The sequence below is a fragment of the Ambystoma mexicanum genome, chromosome 12 (assembly GCF_040938575.1).
Source record: "Ambystoma mexicanum isolate Mex_15411 chromosome 12, UKY_AmexF1_1, whole genome shotgun sequence".
Taxonomy (NCBI): domain Eukaryota; kingdom Metazoa; phylum Chordata; class Amphibia; order Caudata; family Ambystomatidae; genus Ambystoma; species Ambystoma mexicanum.
In genome coordinates, this window is record NC_090936.1 from 1,159,499,122 (window position 1) to 1,159,516,174 (window position 17,053).

Below are 17,053 nucleotides of genomic sequence, written 5' to 3' on the forward strand. Positions count from 1 at the left end.
TGTAGGACATTTTCTAAAAAGTGCACAATAGCTTTCATGATTGAGAATCTAGTGCTATTGAATAAAATACTCCAAATTTCATTTTCATCCTTCTCCATATACAGATTCAAAAGATTCTTAAAATGTTTTTCTCGAATAACATGTAAATGTGGGCACGATACAATGAGATGTGGCAACGTTTCTTTCACATGTCGGTTTTTGCAAAAGCGGCAAAATTTGAGCTCCACATGAATAGTTTTACGCCTAGCCATAATCTCTCTCGTTAGCCATAAATTTAGCCTCATTCTTAAAAATTTATTACGAATGTTGGCTGAAGGACATTTCAACAAATATCCGGCTGTTTGTCCTAGACGTTTAGGGCAAAAGAGGTTAGGGGTAAAGTCTTTATACTTTGCACATAACTCGTAATTTACAATCCAATCCCAGCAAAACAGTTTTTTCTTTGCACCACTTGGGTTTTCTATGAGGAATTGTAAGGAGATGTCAGCTTTAGCTAATGTGTCTATTACCGTGTTTCGCCATTTCGTTGGAAAGGAAGCAGACGATCCAGATAGTTGGCGAGCTACTGTGCTCAGAATATTAACATCAGTAATTCCAAGCAAACTTTTTCGAAAGAAAGCACACATTCTCCATTTTACTCTACTATGTAGTGAGTTCAATCCCAATTCAAATCTTAGCAGGGGCAAGGGAACGCAATTTGGGAGTCGCAGTACCTTTTTCCAAAACGAGGCCTCAAGGTTATTCCATGAGTTGTCATTGGAATATAATTTTGACTCCACACCATAGAGTAAAACGGGGGTCACCTTTTGTTCGTAGAACATCAAAATGTGTTTTAATGTAAATTTTCCGTACTTAAATACGAGGATTTTCGCTTGAGATATGAGAGTTAGCAATTTTGTGTTTAGCATGTGTGTAGCAGCGACATGAGTGCCAGTATTTTGTATGTTCACTCCCAAGTATTTGAAATTTGAAACAATTTCCATGATTTGACGCTGCAAATACCACGGTCCATTATGAGTTCTACGTTTACCCTGAGGCTTGCATACCATGATCTGAGATTTGGACAGGTTTACTGTCAGATGGTTTAAGTCTACATAGTGTGAAAGGGCGGTCAGCAAATTCTGCAAGCCCTTTGGTGTCTGTGAAAGTAAGACCAAGTCATCTGCGTAGAGTAACCACGAGATGCGTTGGCCACCCAGTTCCGGGGCATCGTTAATAGTATCTCGGAAGCATAGGCCTAGGTCTAATATAAACAGATTAAATAGAATAGATGCTAATATACATCCCTGCTTGAGTCCAACAGACGTTCGAAAGGGTGTCGATAGTAGGCCTTCCCGTGTGAGACGGACTCGCATAGAAGTATCCCTATGTAATTGGATGATTAACGCCAGAATGGAGCTAGGACAACCAAATTTGTTTAGTTTGTCGAAAAGTAGCGTTCGATCTATTGAATCAAATGCGGCCCGGAAATCTATGAATGCAAAATATAGAGTCTGTTTCTTGGTTAAATATTGTGCTCTCAACATATTGATGGTGATGATGTTGGGAATTGTTCCCAGGCCACTAACGAAGCCAGATTGAAAAGGATCCCGTCTCGAGTGATTTTTGGTCCACTCATTTAACTCTCGTAAAATGAGTCGACAGAAGATCTTTCCCGTTACATCCAATAATGAGATGGGTCTATAACTTGCAGGACAAGTACGATCACCCTTTTTGTAGATAGGTACGAGGATCGACTGTTTCCAAGATGTAGGGATTTTTTGAGATTTAATGATTGTTTTAAACATAAGGAATAATATGTCGGCCCAAATCTCCGGGAATTGTTTCAGCTGCATGTTCGACAGCCCGTCCGGGCCAGGAGCCCTGGAATTGCTGGCCTGTTTGATTAAGAGCTCTAAGTCTTCTTTAGTGAAGCATAGGTTAAAAGCAGTGTCGTGCTTTAAAAGTGAGACAGATGAAGATGCTTGATCACTTGAGAATTGGTTAGAGTAATAACAAACCCACGTGTTCTCCGAGACATCATTTGTTTGGATTGCCACTTGATGACCTGATGTTATTTGGTTTATAGTATGCCATGAACGGGCTGAATTTTTTGAGGCTAGGGCTACTAACATGTTTTCCCCATCATCCTGATATAATTTGGCTTTAATGCCTCTAGCCCAATTTCTATAGTTTGTTTGGATTTGCGATAGAGCAACCCGACGTAGTTCTAGAGGAAGTGTATTGGCCTTTCTTTTTTCGGCTCGCATTACAGATTTTTTAAATTTGACCTCAGGGTTGGTAATGTGCAAATGCGGAATTTGTTTTTGCTTATGAGTGATAGATCTTGGTTGAAAAAGCTGCATCAGATCATAGTGTACATTTTCAGCCATAGTGTCATTTATGTTATTGCTTATTAGATGGGCATGGTAACACGATCTAAAAGCTTTCAGGGAGTGTTCCGACCACTTTAAGCGGTTTCTTGCCGGGTTTACCACATGTGTCCCTTTAAGATAGATTGATTCAGAATTGGTGGTCATTTTATTGGAACAACAGGTTGTGTGCATGATATTATGATCACTTGCCTGCGATTCTATAATGCAAAAGTCTAAGACCATATCCAGCATCTTTGCATTGACATAAGTAAAGTCAATGATGCTGAGGCTATTATCTCGATGCCATGTCGGTCTTGGTGGAATGTCATGTGAGAGGGATCCATTTAACATGTAAAGATTATTTGATCTAATAAACATGGTCCACATGTCAAGTCGTTTTTGTTCATTCTTGGCGAAAGGTCCCAGACAGTGTAAATTTAGATCACCTGCTAAGTAGATCAAATTAACATGCCCATCCATCATGATTAAGTCGAAAGCCTGCGCTAGGGATTCAAAAAAATTATCATCAGAGATTCTCATATAATTCCAGTAGATGTTAATGACAGCGCATGTATGGTTAGCACCATTCAGTCTAGACATCTGTATGAACTCATTTGGACAGTACCAAGGGGATATTTTTAGACCAGAGGATTGTTTGACTGCGGTTAGTAAACCTGAGGTTGGACGACCCACCCGGTGTTTGACTGCGGGAGCTAGACAAACGTCATAATTATTCCAAGAGGGAGTGCTTGTTAGCCAAGTTTCTTGGAGCAAAATTACGTCGAGGTTCAAATCACTTAGAAGAGAATTATTTAATAAATGTCGATTCCCTCTGGAGTTCCAACTAGCGAAATGAAAATTAGATGGTGTGAGGGACGTTTGCTATCCTTGTTTAGGTTGGCATTGGCAACTGCAGGATTGTGCAAGTCGTTCTTGGGGTCGGTTTTTTTGTTGGCTCGAGACAGGCGAAGCACGTATGATAGGTTTGTCTAGTACCTCTGAGGATGAAAGTAATGTAAAACCAAGGTCAGTAATTTGGGATTTCGCCGCCCAAATAGTGTTTACTACCACCCTGGAATTGATCCATAAATTTACTAAAGATTGATTCGAAGGGTCCGGAAATTCGACAAGTTCGATGTCAACCGATCCTATGTCGTCGAGGTCCGGGATTTCATGAAATATCGAAAGAACGGACGCCCGATTTAGATTGTACTGTCTGACAGGTGGGGGTTGACAACTGAGAGTTAAGGAATGAATCGCTGGTCGTTTAAAGCGGGTGGCAATTGGTTTTTGTTTATTTGCTAATGTTAATTCATTCGTTTTTTTTCTAGCACCATTGTCTAGATTTAGGATTGAGCCTGGTTGAGGAGTGTTGGAGGTTCCTAAAAGTTTAATTAGTGTTGCTTGCACAAGGGATTCTATATTATCAGAGTGAACTGGGTTTGTCCCAGGTTCCTCAGACCTAAGCTCTTTTGCGGATAACGTCTTCCATGTAGGTTGAGAAGAATTGGTTAGGCAAGACCCCGTCGTGTCCGGCGAAGGTGATTTTTTTAAGATCGATACAACTGCAGGTGCAGGTGTTTGTGCAGCTGGAGTTTCTGGCAGCAAGGTTATATTTTTTGGAACTATTTTTAGAGCCAAATAATCATCAACTGCCTTATATATTTCTTGACGACGCTGTTCGTGAGGCTCTAGGTTCTGAGCCATGAGAGGCGTGATGGTCATTTCAGTTGTTATGTTAGGCCTGTCATGATCACCATTGGTCACTGTGCTCACATTGGTTTCGATGGAATTATTTTGTGAGAGTTGGTTTGCTACAGTAACCAATTTATTTAAAGGGCTATACGCTAAAACTGGATCAGCAAGGGCCGAATGTGTTTTAGCTTTTTTGATTTGCTTTTGCAATGCATATTTTTTTGTAATGGCTTTTGAAGCCACTGCAGCAGGAGTTGTGAAGGTGGGTAATTTGTTAAGAAAGGCTTTAATTTGTGATGGTTGACGAGGACCCATTTTCATGTTTTTTGTTTTCTTAGTCTGTAGTTGTGATGCCGATTTTTTTGTGCTAATGTTCTTTGTCTTTTTAGTCTCGAAAAGGGCATAAGTGGGGATCGTTTTTGGTTCAAGTTCTCTTTCCATGGAGTCCACTATAGGTTCCAGTATGAACGGTAGGGGATGATATTTTTGAACGATTGGATCGTTAAATGATGATGTCTGTGTAGACACAGGATGGTTGACAATTGTTGTTGTTTTCACATTTTTGAGATGATCCAGTTTGTCAGAGATTATAGACTGGTTTGTGAAAATCTGGTCAAATTGATTTGAGTGTGTCTCCGCCTTTAAAACCAAAACTTCAAAGAGCTTGGCCAAGGCTAAGATAGCATTATTCATCGATGTTAAAGCTATACCTATGTCCACGGACCGAGTGTCATTTATACACATGTCAGAGACGGTTTTTCCTGTTACCTTTCTAGGGGTGGGAGCAGTGAAGGAGGGATTTGCCACTGAATCAACGGGGCTGGCGTTTGTAAAAAGGGCCGGGGATTTAGATAGGTTTTCAGAGGCCATGTGAGAAAAAGCAGCCAAGGAGCTGTTCTCTAAATCAATGACAGGAATGTCTTGCGGCACAAAATTCACAGATGACTTAGAAGTTGAAGTATCACCCACAGTTACTACAGAAATATTACAAACATTTAGCGGCGGAGCCTCAACACCAGTTAATACATTTGTTAGTATAGCACTGTCTGAGAGCGAGACATTTTCTTTTGCAAATTTAACAGTTGGAACGGTGACTCTAGTTGGAATGCAAGGCTCGCCACTTCGAATTTCACCCATGTGTGTCACAGGCTTTTTTTTATCAATTAAATTTCTCCCACCAGAGTTGCTAGTTACGAGATGGTCATCTAAGGATCTTTTTATGTCCATAGGCTCTTTGGTTGGCTGTTGTAACGAAAGCCCTATAGGCTTCCCAATTTGTTGTAGTGGATGATCAAAGTTATTTATGCCTTTACAAAAGGGGCGAATGTCCATTTTGTGGAGTGGCCCTAATTCATCTTGTCTTATACCACGGCTACTTACACATGGAGTGGAGCTGAGGCGAGTTCTTTTTGTATGGGCAAACGAAGGAGATTTGATATAGCTGGCGCCGTTAGATCTGTGCGATGCTGTAACTATCGGCATGCCAGACTTTAATGAGTTTATATGTCGTTTCATAGTTGAATTATGGTCAATGTCCAAAACAGGGTCTCAAGATCGAATTGTTAGCACTGTTGGTGTTAACAACTTTCGACGCTTTGCCGCGGTGACCGCGGCGAAGCGGCAAAGCGGGACTTAGACCGGGACTTCGCCGGTGCGCGCGCGCGAGTTTCTTTAAATAGCTCCGCCCAATAGAAGGTGTACAAACCAAAGCCAATGCCTACAAGAAAATCACAAGTAATTACTTGTATATTGTCCAAGTAGTGTCCAAGTTAACTGAGTATATTTAAGTAGATCTCTATCAGGGTCACCTTCTGGGAACTGAAGTGTCGGCTGCCAAGCAGTTCTATTCACGGCAGAAATTCTCGGCAAAGCAGTAGCAGCAGAGTCAGTATCCTCGAGCGGCAAAGCGGGACTTAGACCGGGACTTCGCCGGTGCGCGAGAGGAAAGGTATGATTCTTCTTGTTATGAGAAGGAGGAAGACACATTTCTTGATTATTGCATTTATTTGTAGTTCTAAGGTTAGGGTGTTGTCCATCCGGACTCCCAGATTCTTTACTACCTTGGCGCGGTTCCCATTTCCGTCGGCCAGGGAATGTAGATGTTGTTCTATTGGTTTTCATGTTGGTTTTTTTATTGTATCATGATTTCTGTCTTCCCTGGGTTGACTTCTTTTAGACACTCCATTAGGGTTGAGTGATCGGCTTGAGTGTCTTCAATTTTGTAGATGATTTGAGTGTTGTCTGTGTAGTTGTAGCATGTAATTTTGTATTTTTTGTAGATTCTGATTACTGGAGTCTGGTAGATGTTGAAGTATAGTGACGGTAGCGAGGATCCCTGTGGTACTCCACAGTCGTTAACTCATGGAGTAGATTTTAAGGGTTTTATCCATACGGCTTCTGTTCTGTCTGAGTAGGAATGATTTAATCCAGAGTAGTGCCATGTCCATTATACCTATATCTTCCAATCTTTTGGTTAGGGTGTCATGGCTAACTGTGTCGAAAGCTGCGGAGAGGTCGAGCAGAATAAGAGCTGAGGTTGTGTTGGCGTCTGTGTTTGTTTTTAGGTCATCCCAGATGGATAGTAGTGCTGATTCTGTTCCTCTTGCGGGTCTGAAACTGTCTTGTGCTTGGTCTAGCAGGTGGTGTTTTTCTACATGATCTTGGGTTAGTTTGTATTCATATGTTTCTAGGAGTTTTGCTGGGTAGGGAATGTTTGAAATTGGTCTGTAGTTTGAGATGTCTTACACGTCGCCACTTGTGTTTTTTAAATGCAGTTTGATATATGCTGATTTGAAGGATCTTGGTACAGTTCCTGTTGTGAGTGAGAGATTTGAGAGGTTTCTGTAGTATTCTGCTGGCGTTCCTTGTGCGAGGATTGATTTGTAGATGTCAGGGGGGCAGGGATCCATGGGTGATCCTGCTTTCCTGCTGTGTTTTACCAGCTTGGCGAATGCCTCTGCTGATATTTCAGGAAAGATTTGGAGTTTGTGCTGTGGCTCTTCGTTAGGTCCAGTTGGTGGAGTGTTATGGTCGGTTGGTCTGTTTTGTATGATTTGTTGGAGGTCGTTGATTTTGTTCTTGAAATGGTCTGCCAAGTCGTTGCAAAGTTTCTCTGGGGGCATTGGAGTGTTGTTGCAACCTTGTGAGTTTCTCATTTCTTTAATGATGTTGAACATTTCTTTTTGTCTGTTAGTGGCATTGGTGATTCTGTCATCATAATGTCTTCTCTTCATCTTTTGTATTTCCTTCTTGTATGCTCGGATTTGTTTCTGGAACAGTATTTTCTTGTCTTGGTTGTATTCTTTCCTCCATTCCAATTCCAGCTTCTTCTTGTCCTTTTTCATGCTGCTTAGTAGCGGTGTGAACCATTTTGCCATTGCCCTTTTTTTGAGGGGGTAAAAGGTTTTTCCGGGGCAATGTTATGAATTGTATCAGCAATCCATTTGTGTAGTAGCTCCACTTTCCCGTCTAGGTCAGCCAGCTCTATTTCTGTAGTGAAGGGCTTGTCATCTTCAGTTGTTCCATTAGGTTGCTTGCTTTGACAGATTTCCAGTTTCTTTTTGTGATGGTTGTGAGCTTGGGGGGCTGGATGAGGACTTGAGTTGGTAGTGTGATCATGGTGGTGCCGTGGTGATAAGATTTTCCTTTTCGAAGACTGCATCAAGGGTGTGTCCTGCCGAGTGTGTTGCCCCTTTGACCAACTGTTGTATTTTCATGGTTGTTAGCTGCCCAATTAGTGAGTTTTTTCGGAGTTGGCGTGTTTTTCTTCGAACCAAATGTTGAAGTCCCCCAGGATTATTAGATGTTCGTGCTTGATGGCTATGTTGGTGATGGCTTCTATGAAGTTGTCGACGAAGGTTGCATCGTATGTCGGTGAGCTGTAATCCAGGAGGAATGTGATGTTAGTTTTTGGATTTGCTGATAGGTGTATGACCATGGTTTTGCAGTTGATGATGCAGAGAGGTGTCACACCGCTTCCTACTCAGCCAAAGACACGCCCCTCCGCTTCTACCGCTATCAGCGCTTCCCGGCACACACGCTCAGATTCCTGCACAGCATTTCCCACTCACGTTCCACACGGCAGGGCACGGCGTGGCATATTTGGCGGTACAGGCATTTATCGCCCTTCACTGCGGTGGCAAACCGAGTGGAGACTTTTGCAATCCAGGAACTCGCATCTTCCGCGGAGATCAGTGCTGCCCGGCGCGTCACGGACTACGTGACCCTGGTTTCCTAGCAACGCGGCAACGCTTTCGGTTCGCTTCCACGTGACGTTGTCACGTGTGTCCTTTCCCGGGATAAAAAGAGTTCGGAAACCGAAGGCGTTGCTTCACAGCTGTTTCAATCAGGATCACGTGACGCACTCTCTTCGTTCTACAGACCTGTTTTCATTGTCGACCTACGCCTGCTCCACGGATTGTCTCTGCTTAGCCCTTCTCTGACTCTGGAACTTTGGAACTTTGGATTGCCTATCATCGACCTACGCCTGCTCCACGGATTGTCTCTGCTTAGCCCTTCTCTGACTCTGGAACTTTGGAACATTGGATTGCCTGTTGCCGACCTATGCTTAGTACACGGATTGTTTTTGCTTCACCCTTCACTGACGCTGGAACAGTTGATCATCAAGATTCTGACCTCGGATTTCCACGTGTTTCCAGTTGGACCTCGGTCCTACAATAGGTGGTTGCCTGCCATACCATACAGCCTTGTCCTGCCACAGTCTGGAGGTTTACACCTCTTCCAAGTCCTCACAGGTATTTTAGCATCTGCTATTTACATAAAAGTAATTGTGTCTTGCTTTCATACTTACATAACCATTGTACCTTGCCTTACAGCGCTCAAGGGATTCTTCCGGCTGTCCCGTGTCCTGGTTTGGGGACTTCCACCTGTGGCCTTAATAATCACGCTGACAGTATTTTAGGTGTTGTCAGGGTGTTTCTTGGGGACAGAGGGGTAGTTCATACTCTACACGACCAACGGACTTCGTAACAGACTGTGAAGCCATTTTGGTCGTCCGGAGTATGAATCCCTCCGCCGGGGATCCAGTGACCGCCTTGTTGCAGGCAGTGGCGGCCCTTAGGACCGACATGGTTACCGCCACGACGGCCATACATCACCGCCTGGACGCCTTACAGAGCACGCGTTTCCCATTACCCGCAGATGCCGATTTCGGGGACCCAGTTCCCCCAGTCCAGCCAACACCTGTCACGGCCCCTGCACCCACTCCTGTATGGTTTCCTACACCCGTCCCTCTTGCTGCACCAGAACGCTACCAGGGGGATCCCCGGAAATATCGTACGTTTGTTAACAATGCAAATTACATTTTTTGTGCCGGCCCTTAGCGTTTCCTGATTCTGTTACAAAAGCCGCGTTTCTTCTGTCCCATTTGTCTGGGGTTGCGGCCACTTGGGCGAATCCAATGATGGAAAGCGATCATCCCGCTCTGTATGATTTCGATCTTCTTGTATCAGAAATGGCCAAAGTCTTTGATACGCGCTATAAGGCCCAATCAAGGGATCTCGAACTCCTGGATCTTACACAAGGTAAACATTCATTGATAGAATACATTACTAGGTATAATCAACTCGCTGCTGAAACATCCTGGCCAGAGGAGAAGAAAGCAATCGTATTCTATCGCGGCCTATGCAACACCATGAAGGATGCTCTTTCAGTGGTTCCTGCCCTTCCCTCTGTATTTTCGGATCTGGTGGATCTCGCTTTACAGGTTGACGCAAGGAGATCCGAGAGAAGGGCCGAAACTACGTTCTCTAGTCTATCTGGGCCTTCCGTTCTTACCACCCCTGCTGAACCCATGCAAGTAGGCGGTATCCGTAGTCCGATAACATCATCCGAACGAGAACGGCGAAGAAACAATAACGCCTGTTTTTATTGCGGGTTAAACGGACACTTTGTAAGGGAATGCCCCCGACGCCCCAAGAACAAAACTTCGGGTTTTCAGAAGGCTCGCCCATGATACAGGGGGTACCGGCGAGCCTGTCTATGACCCCCTCTGAACCCTTCTTCGGGCCTATCAGACCAGTGGTACTTCATGCTCTACTAAAACCCACGAGGGAGATCGCTCACACAGTTCATATTGTAGTTGATTCTGGGGCCACTGGTTGTTTCATCGATATTCCCTTGGCCCATCGTCTCAATCTGCCCCTGGTCAGGAAAAAGCATCCAGAGACGGTAAACGCCGTGGACGGCACCTCCCTGTCCTCCGGCCCAATCAGGTTCCAGACTGCGCCAATGGAAGTAGTGATACAAAACATCCATAGAGAAACCATGTCGTTTGACCTCATCGATACACCACAGTTCGGCATCATATTGGGTATTCCCTGGTTAAGGCACCACAACCCATTGATCAACTGGGGAAACGGACAAGTCACGTTTGAATCCGAGGTGTGTCAACAGTTTTGTCTCATCGAAGCTGATCCGCTGTCCACTCCTGCCACAATCCTTGGTGCCATGGCTGCCACTCATATCGACAACATCGTTCCTAATCCTTCGTCGTCGCACACGGTGGGGGCCGTTACAGCTAACATACCCGCTGCCTATCATGATTTCCAAATGGTGTTTGACAAAGTCACCGCTGAGGGTTTACCCCCGCATAGACCATATGATTGTCCGATTGATCTGGTTCCGGAGGCTCCCATTCCCAGAGGTAGGGTTTATTCATTGTCACAGTCAGAGGAGCAAGCTCTTAAAGAATACATACAACAGGCTTTGCAGTTGGGTCACATACGGCCCTCTTGTTCTCCAGCTGCCAGTCCAATCTTCTTTGTGCCAAAGAAGGAGGGCGATCTACGTCCATGTGTGGATTACAGACGGTTGAATTCCATCACCATAAAAAACAGGTACCCACTTCCGCTCATTTCCACGCTGTTGGACAGGTTGACTAAGGCTTCTATCTTCACTAAGTTGGACCTAAGAGGGGCGTACAACCTGATTCGTATCCGGCTTGGGGACGAGTGGAAGACAGCGTTCTGCTCCCGACAGGGATTATTCGAATATACAGTAATGCCCTTTGGGCTTTGTAATGCTCCTGCGACGTTCCAACGATTCATCAACGACGTATTCTCGGACATCCTGGATACGTTCGTGGTGGTATATCTGGATGATATTTTGATCTACTCATCCTCCCTGGAGGAACATGTCGGGCATGTCAGAGAAGTACTCTCTCGCCTCAAGGCAAACGCCTTGTTTGCTAAACCGGAAAAGTGTCTGTTCCACTCAAGGGAAGTGGAGTTTCTGGGTTTTCACATCTCCCCTGGAGGCTTGTCCATGAATCTGTCTAAAGTTCGTGCTGTCACTGAATGGCCAACTCCCGTCACCGTCAAACAACTCCAGTCCTTTCTCGGCTTTGCTAATTTTTACCGGCGATTCATCGCCGGTTTCTCTTCTATCGTTTCTCCTCTGACCGCTTTGACCAGTCCTCTTGTCCCATTCTCTTGGACCCCTACACATCAGAAGGCCTTCGAAGCACTCAAGGCCAGGTTCGTCTCTGCCCCGGTATTGCAACACCCCGATCCCGACCTTCCTTATGTTCTGGAAGCAGACGCCTCCTCGTTTGCCCTAGGAGCAGTACTGTCCCAGCCTTGCCCAACCACGGGTTGTTTGCATCCAGTGGCCTATCACTCACGCAAGTTCTCGGCAGCCGAATCCCACTATACTGTAACCGAGAAAGAGTTATTGGCCATCAAGGACGCTCTGCAAACGTGGAGACATCATCTAATGGGGGCAAAACACCAGACGGTGGTATATACAGACCACAAAAATTTACAAGACTTAGCCTCCCTAAAATGTGCAAACAGCAGGCAGGTGCGTTGGCATTTGTTTTTTGCCGCCTTTGATTTTGTAGTCAAACACAGACCGGGTCGCATCCATGGTAAGGCTGATGCGTTATCCCGTTCTCCTGGCGGGGAGTCGTTACCTCTGTTCCCTGACACACTACTGGGAAAAGGCCATGTTATCTGTATGTGTACGCCGTCTCCCACCATGCTTACCGACATCAAACAATGGGTTTCCCAAAATCCCCATGCACTCACCGAATGGGACGTTGTCCTTCACGAAGGGTTACCATTCATCCAGGGCAAATTGTTCCTCCCTACATGCGACGTACGCAACCAGGCACTCGCTTGGTCACATGATGCGGCAATAAACGGCCATCCAGGGCAACAACGCACATTAGACTTGTTACAACGCTGGTGCTGGTGGCCCTCCATGAGAAAAGACATTGAACATTACGTCAACACGTGCTCCATATGTGCCCAATGCAAAACACGCAGGGGACGGCCTTTAGGGCTACTCTTACCGTTACCGGTACCTCCCAGGCCTTGGCACACCATCTCTATGGATCTCATCACTGACCTGCCCCGCAGACAAGGCTACGATACAATATGGGTTATCATCGATTCGTATACAAAAATGGCCCGCTTTATTCCCTGCACAGGTATACCGTCTGCCCCAACCCTGGCTCACTTGTTCTTTAGGGCTGTCTTCTGTCTCTTTGGCTTGCCACAGGTCATCATCTCTGATCGTGGATCACAGTTCACGTCCTGTTTCTGGCGCTCTCTCACTAAACTCCTGGGTATAGATGCCCGCTTCTCTTCGGCCTATCACCCTGAAAGCGACGGGCAGACCGAGAGGGTGAATCAGGCTTTAGAGCAGTACTTGCGGTGCCTGTCCCTTCAGTTCCAAGACTCCTGGTCCAAATTATTGTATATCGCTGAATTCGCGTACAATAACTCCCGCCATTCCGCCACTGGTTTCTCCCCCTTTTATGCTCTGTATGGGCAGCATCCTCGCACCCTGCCGCTGCCTGACTTCCCCTCTGCCACTCCTGCTGCTAATGCCTGTGTGCGCGATCTTGCAGCTGTGCATACTCAGACATTGGTTCATCTCCGTGAAGCTCAAGCGGTGATGAAGGCCAAGGCTGACCGTAAGCGGGCGAAGGCTCCGGAATATCAGGTGGGCGATCGGGTATGGCTGTCGACCAGACATTTGCGGATCCCTGGTTGCCGCAAACTGTTGCCCCGTTTCGTGGGCCCTTACCGGATTACCAGAATCTTGAATCCCGTGGCTCTCAGGCTCTCTGTTCCCCTTTCCTGGCGGATCCACCCGGTGTTCCATACCTCTCTCCTCAACCCGTACCTTGCTCCCACTCGTGTCCTTGTCCCGCCTGCCCCGGTCTCTGTCTCTTCCCAGGATGTATTTGAGGTTAGTGCTATCCTTGGCTCCCGTTACCATCGGGGTCGCCTTCAATATCTGGTGGATTGGCTGGGCTATGGTCCCGAGGATCGCTCCTGGGTTCCCTCTCGGGATGTCCGGGCCCCGCTTTTGGTGTCGCGGTTTCCTAGGGACAATCCTGCTAGCCCACGTGGTCGTGGGCCCTTGAGGGGGGATTCTGTCACACCGCTTCCTACTCAGCCAAAGACACGCCCCTCCGCTTCTACCGCTATCAGCGCTTCCCGGCACACACGCTCAGATTCCTGCACAGCATTTCCCACTCACGTTCCACACGGCAGGGCACGGCGTGGGATATTTGGCGGTACAGGCATTTATCGCCCTTCACTGCGGTGGCAAACCGAGTGGAGACTTTTGCAATCCAGGAACTCGCATCTTCCGCGGAGATCAGTGCTGCCCGGCACGTCACGGACTATGTGACCCTGGTTTCCTAGCAACGCGGCAACGCTTTCGGTTCGCTTCCACGTGACGTTGTCACGTGTGTCCTTTCCCGGGATAAAAAGAGTTCGGAAACCGAAGGCGTTGCTTCACAGCTGTTTCAATCAGGATCACGTGACGCACTCTCTTCGTTCTACAGACCTGTTTTCATTGTCGACCTACGCCTGCTCCACGGATTGTCTCTGCTTAGCCCTTCTCTGACTCTGGAACTTTGGAACTTTGGATTGCCTATCATCGACCTACGCCTGCTCCACGGATTGTCTCTGCTTAGCCCTTCTCTGACTCTGGAACTTTGGAACATTGGATTGCCTGTTGCCGACCTACGCTTAGTACACGGATTGTTTTTGCTTCACCCTTCACTGACGCTGGAACAGTTGATCATCAAGATTCTGACCTCGGATTTCCACGTGTTTCCAGTTGGACCTCGGTCCTACAATAGGTGGTTGCCTGCCATACCATACAGCCTTGTCCTGCCACAGTCTGGAGGTTTACACCTCTTCCAAGTCCTCACAGGTATTTTAGCATCTGCTATTTACATACAAGTAATTGTGTCTTGCTTTCATACTTACATAACCATTGTACCTTGCCTTACAGCGCTCAAGGGATTCTTCCGGCTGTCCCGCGTCCTGGTTTGGAGACTTCCACCTGTGGCCTTAATAATCACGCTGACAGTATTTTAGGTGTTGTCAGGGTGTTTCTTGGGGACAGAGGGGTAGTTCATACTCTACACGACCAACGGACTTCGTAACAAGAGGTTCATCTGTTTTTATTTTCAGGTGTTCTTTGAATGCTATTGCAAAGGCCTCCACCTTTTTTATTTTTCCTGTTTACCTGAAGGCATTTGAAGTTGGTCGGGAGGCAGCTTTGGAGAGTGATTTTGTAGTTATTGTCCAGCCATGTTTCTGTGATGAATAGCATGTCAATGCCATTGTCGCAGAGAAGGTCGAAGATCTCTGTTGAGTGTTTTGACATGGATCTTGCGTTTATTAGGTTGCAGTGGATTTCAAAGGTGTAGTTTGGTTTGTGTTTTATTGTCGGCATTGTTTCCTGAGTGGTATTGCGATTTCCTTCTGGGTCGGTCTCTTGTTGAGGTGTTGGTACAGTTGTGCTTGTGTCGTTGAGAAGTTCTTCTAGGTTCAGTCTTGGGTTTTTGTTTTCATCAGGTTCCTCTTCAACATTTTGTGGCTGTTGACTGGAAGTTCCTTTTATTTTGGTGATGTAAGGTGTTAGTGCGTCGATTATGTTCTTGTTATTTCTAACATTGGCTGTTCTTCTTCTGTGTTGATGTGTTTGGTTGTCTGCTGTGGTTGATTCGTAGGTTGGGTTGGCTAGTTCTGGTTACTGGTTATTTGCGAGGTATGGAGCTAGGTAGAGGGATTTCTGTCTTCTCTCAGAGTTGGTTCTGTTGTCATTCCTATCTGTGGGAGTGTGTTCTGCCGTTGAGTCTCCGCTGGTGTTCAGTTGTGTTCTGTTCGCTAATCTATGCATAGCATGTGATTCTAAGCAGATCTACAAGCTTCTGAAAGCATACATTACTTACCCCAATTGTCTTTCTGATGCTTGTATCTGCTTAGATTTACATGCGCCCACTCTTCCTCCCCATCCTGAAGTTGTAGGTACATTGATGTTTCTTCATCTTTAACTTTCTACTTTAGGTTTCTTGTACTCCCACAAGCACTTCATGCTCCCTCATGTCAGAAATAAAACAATCTGAGAGACCTTGATGCTTGAAGGACCATGGGTTACAAAAGACGTCACTCAAGGGATAGTATTACAAACACACCCAGTCGATGTCCCTTCTTCGAATTTCCAAAACAAGTCATGCAATACTCAGCGACTACCACTAGAAGTCAGCCTTTGCATAACATGGGAATCTAAGCAGAAACAAGCATCAGAAATAAGATTACAGTAAATAATGTATGCATACATTATCTCGTTAGTGTTGTACTTGCACCACACTAGATAGAAATTGTTCAGTGCGTGCATATATTGGGTGTGTGATTAAATACAAAATGGTTAAAATTAGCACAAACGTTTGATCTGCAACAAAGCAGCAAGGCTTTTAACCATGCTAATTGTAACCATTTAGTACTGTAATATATAGTTTGTCATTGTGGTGAATTGCAAAGACATAGTTATTATTTTTTTCACTAATCTGTGCTGCCTATTTTATTTCCATTAGGTCTTGGAAATCCTAGAAAATGCCCAACACGGCTTCAACTTTCCTGAAGATCTTCCAAAATCATTAAAGTCTCTTCCCTGTCCCTCGCCTCCTTCCATAACAAATCATCACACTCCATCGATACCCATGGAAAATGACGAGAATGAGGATTCTTTGCCCGATCCCCCTGGAAGACCCGCCATCAGAGACCAAAGGGTGCCTAACACCCCCTGTGAGTGCAGCCAGTCTGAGGTGATGTTTCTGAGCAGTGCTATGGCAGACAATGGTGAAAGCAGTGCTAAACCCTCCAACCAGGGGCCTCACTCACTCCAGAAGATGCCACATATTGCTCCACTTCATTGCCCTAGCGTTAACCATGTGTACGAAAACTCTTCAAAGCATGCTTCTCCATCTGGTCCAAGAAAACTGGTGGAATGCAGCTGCTCCTCGGGGGCTCACAGCGTGGACTGTGAAGACTGCATAGCCAATGGCTTTAGACCGAGCCCATTTAACAAGATCTAGTGGTTCCTTATGGTTTCTCCCACCTTTGAGGAGGCCACACTGCATAAAGCAGTGGACTCGTGGCAGGATCTGAAGATGTCCAGAATGTTTCCTTTTGGCTCTTTCTGCTAGAAATGGCTCTTCATGTTGTTGGCTGGACATTGAACAACGAGGCAAATGTATGTGTGGCATCATAAAACTGACATCAGGTGTACAATCCGTACTCCCTCTTCTTTTGAATATTTATGGCAACTGTTTTCTAATGAAAAGAATAGGTTGTTGCCTAATATCGCTTATGGCTTAATTGAGTCATTGGGCCTCATTACGGCGGTAACCGAGCTGGAAAACCCGGCAGGTTACCGCCGGACTCGTATTACCATTCCTCCTCCGTGATTCCCGGAATTACCGGGGCATTACGACCCCGGTGACCCGGGAATACCGGAGGTGGAATTGTGTAAGTCCCCATTCCCATGGAGCCCTATAGGACTCCATGGGGATGGGGACAATGGAAACACCGGTTCCGTCTATGACAGAGCCGGTGTTTCCATTTCCAACTGCAGGCGGGTGGTGTTAAACCCGCCAGGTCAGACCTGGCGGGAGTGACACCTCCCGCATGCAGGACTCTTAATCAGCCGGTCTGGAAAGAACGGTGGTGGCG

General features: G+C 45.9%; 1 protein-coding gene across 2 annotated transcripts in view; it reads left to right on the forward strand.

Annotated features, from left to right (window-relative positions):
* The window catches only part of IRAK3 (interleukin 1 receptor associated kinase 3), a 155,006-nt gene extending 138,389 nt beyond the window's left edge, over window positions 1-16,617 (forward strand). Inside the window, exon 12 of one of the 2 annotated variants that reach the window (XM_069629760.1) lies at window positions 15,916-16,617. In XM_069629760.1, coding sequence (XP_069485861.1) covers window positions 15,916-16,416 — 501 coding nt within the window. In that variant the 3' untranslated portion in view covers window positions 16,417-16,617. The remainder of the gene's footprint in view (window positions 1-15,915) is intronic. The other variant, XM_069629761.1, reaches the window with a different exon arrangement.
* Window positions 16,618-17,053: the final 436 nt, after the last annotated feature.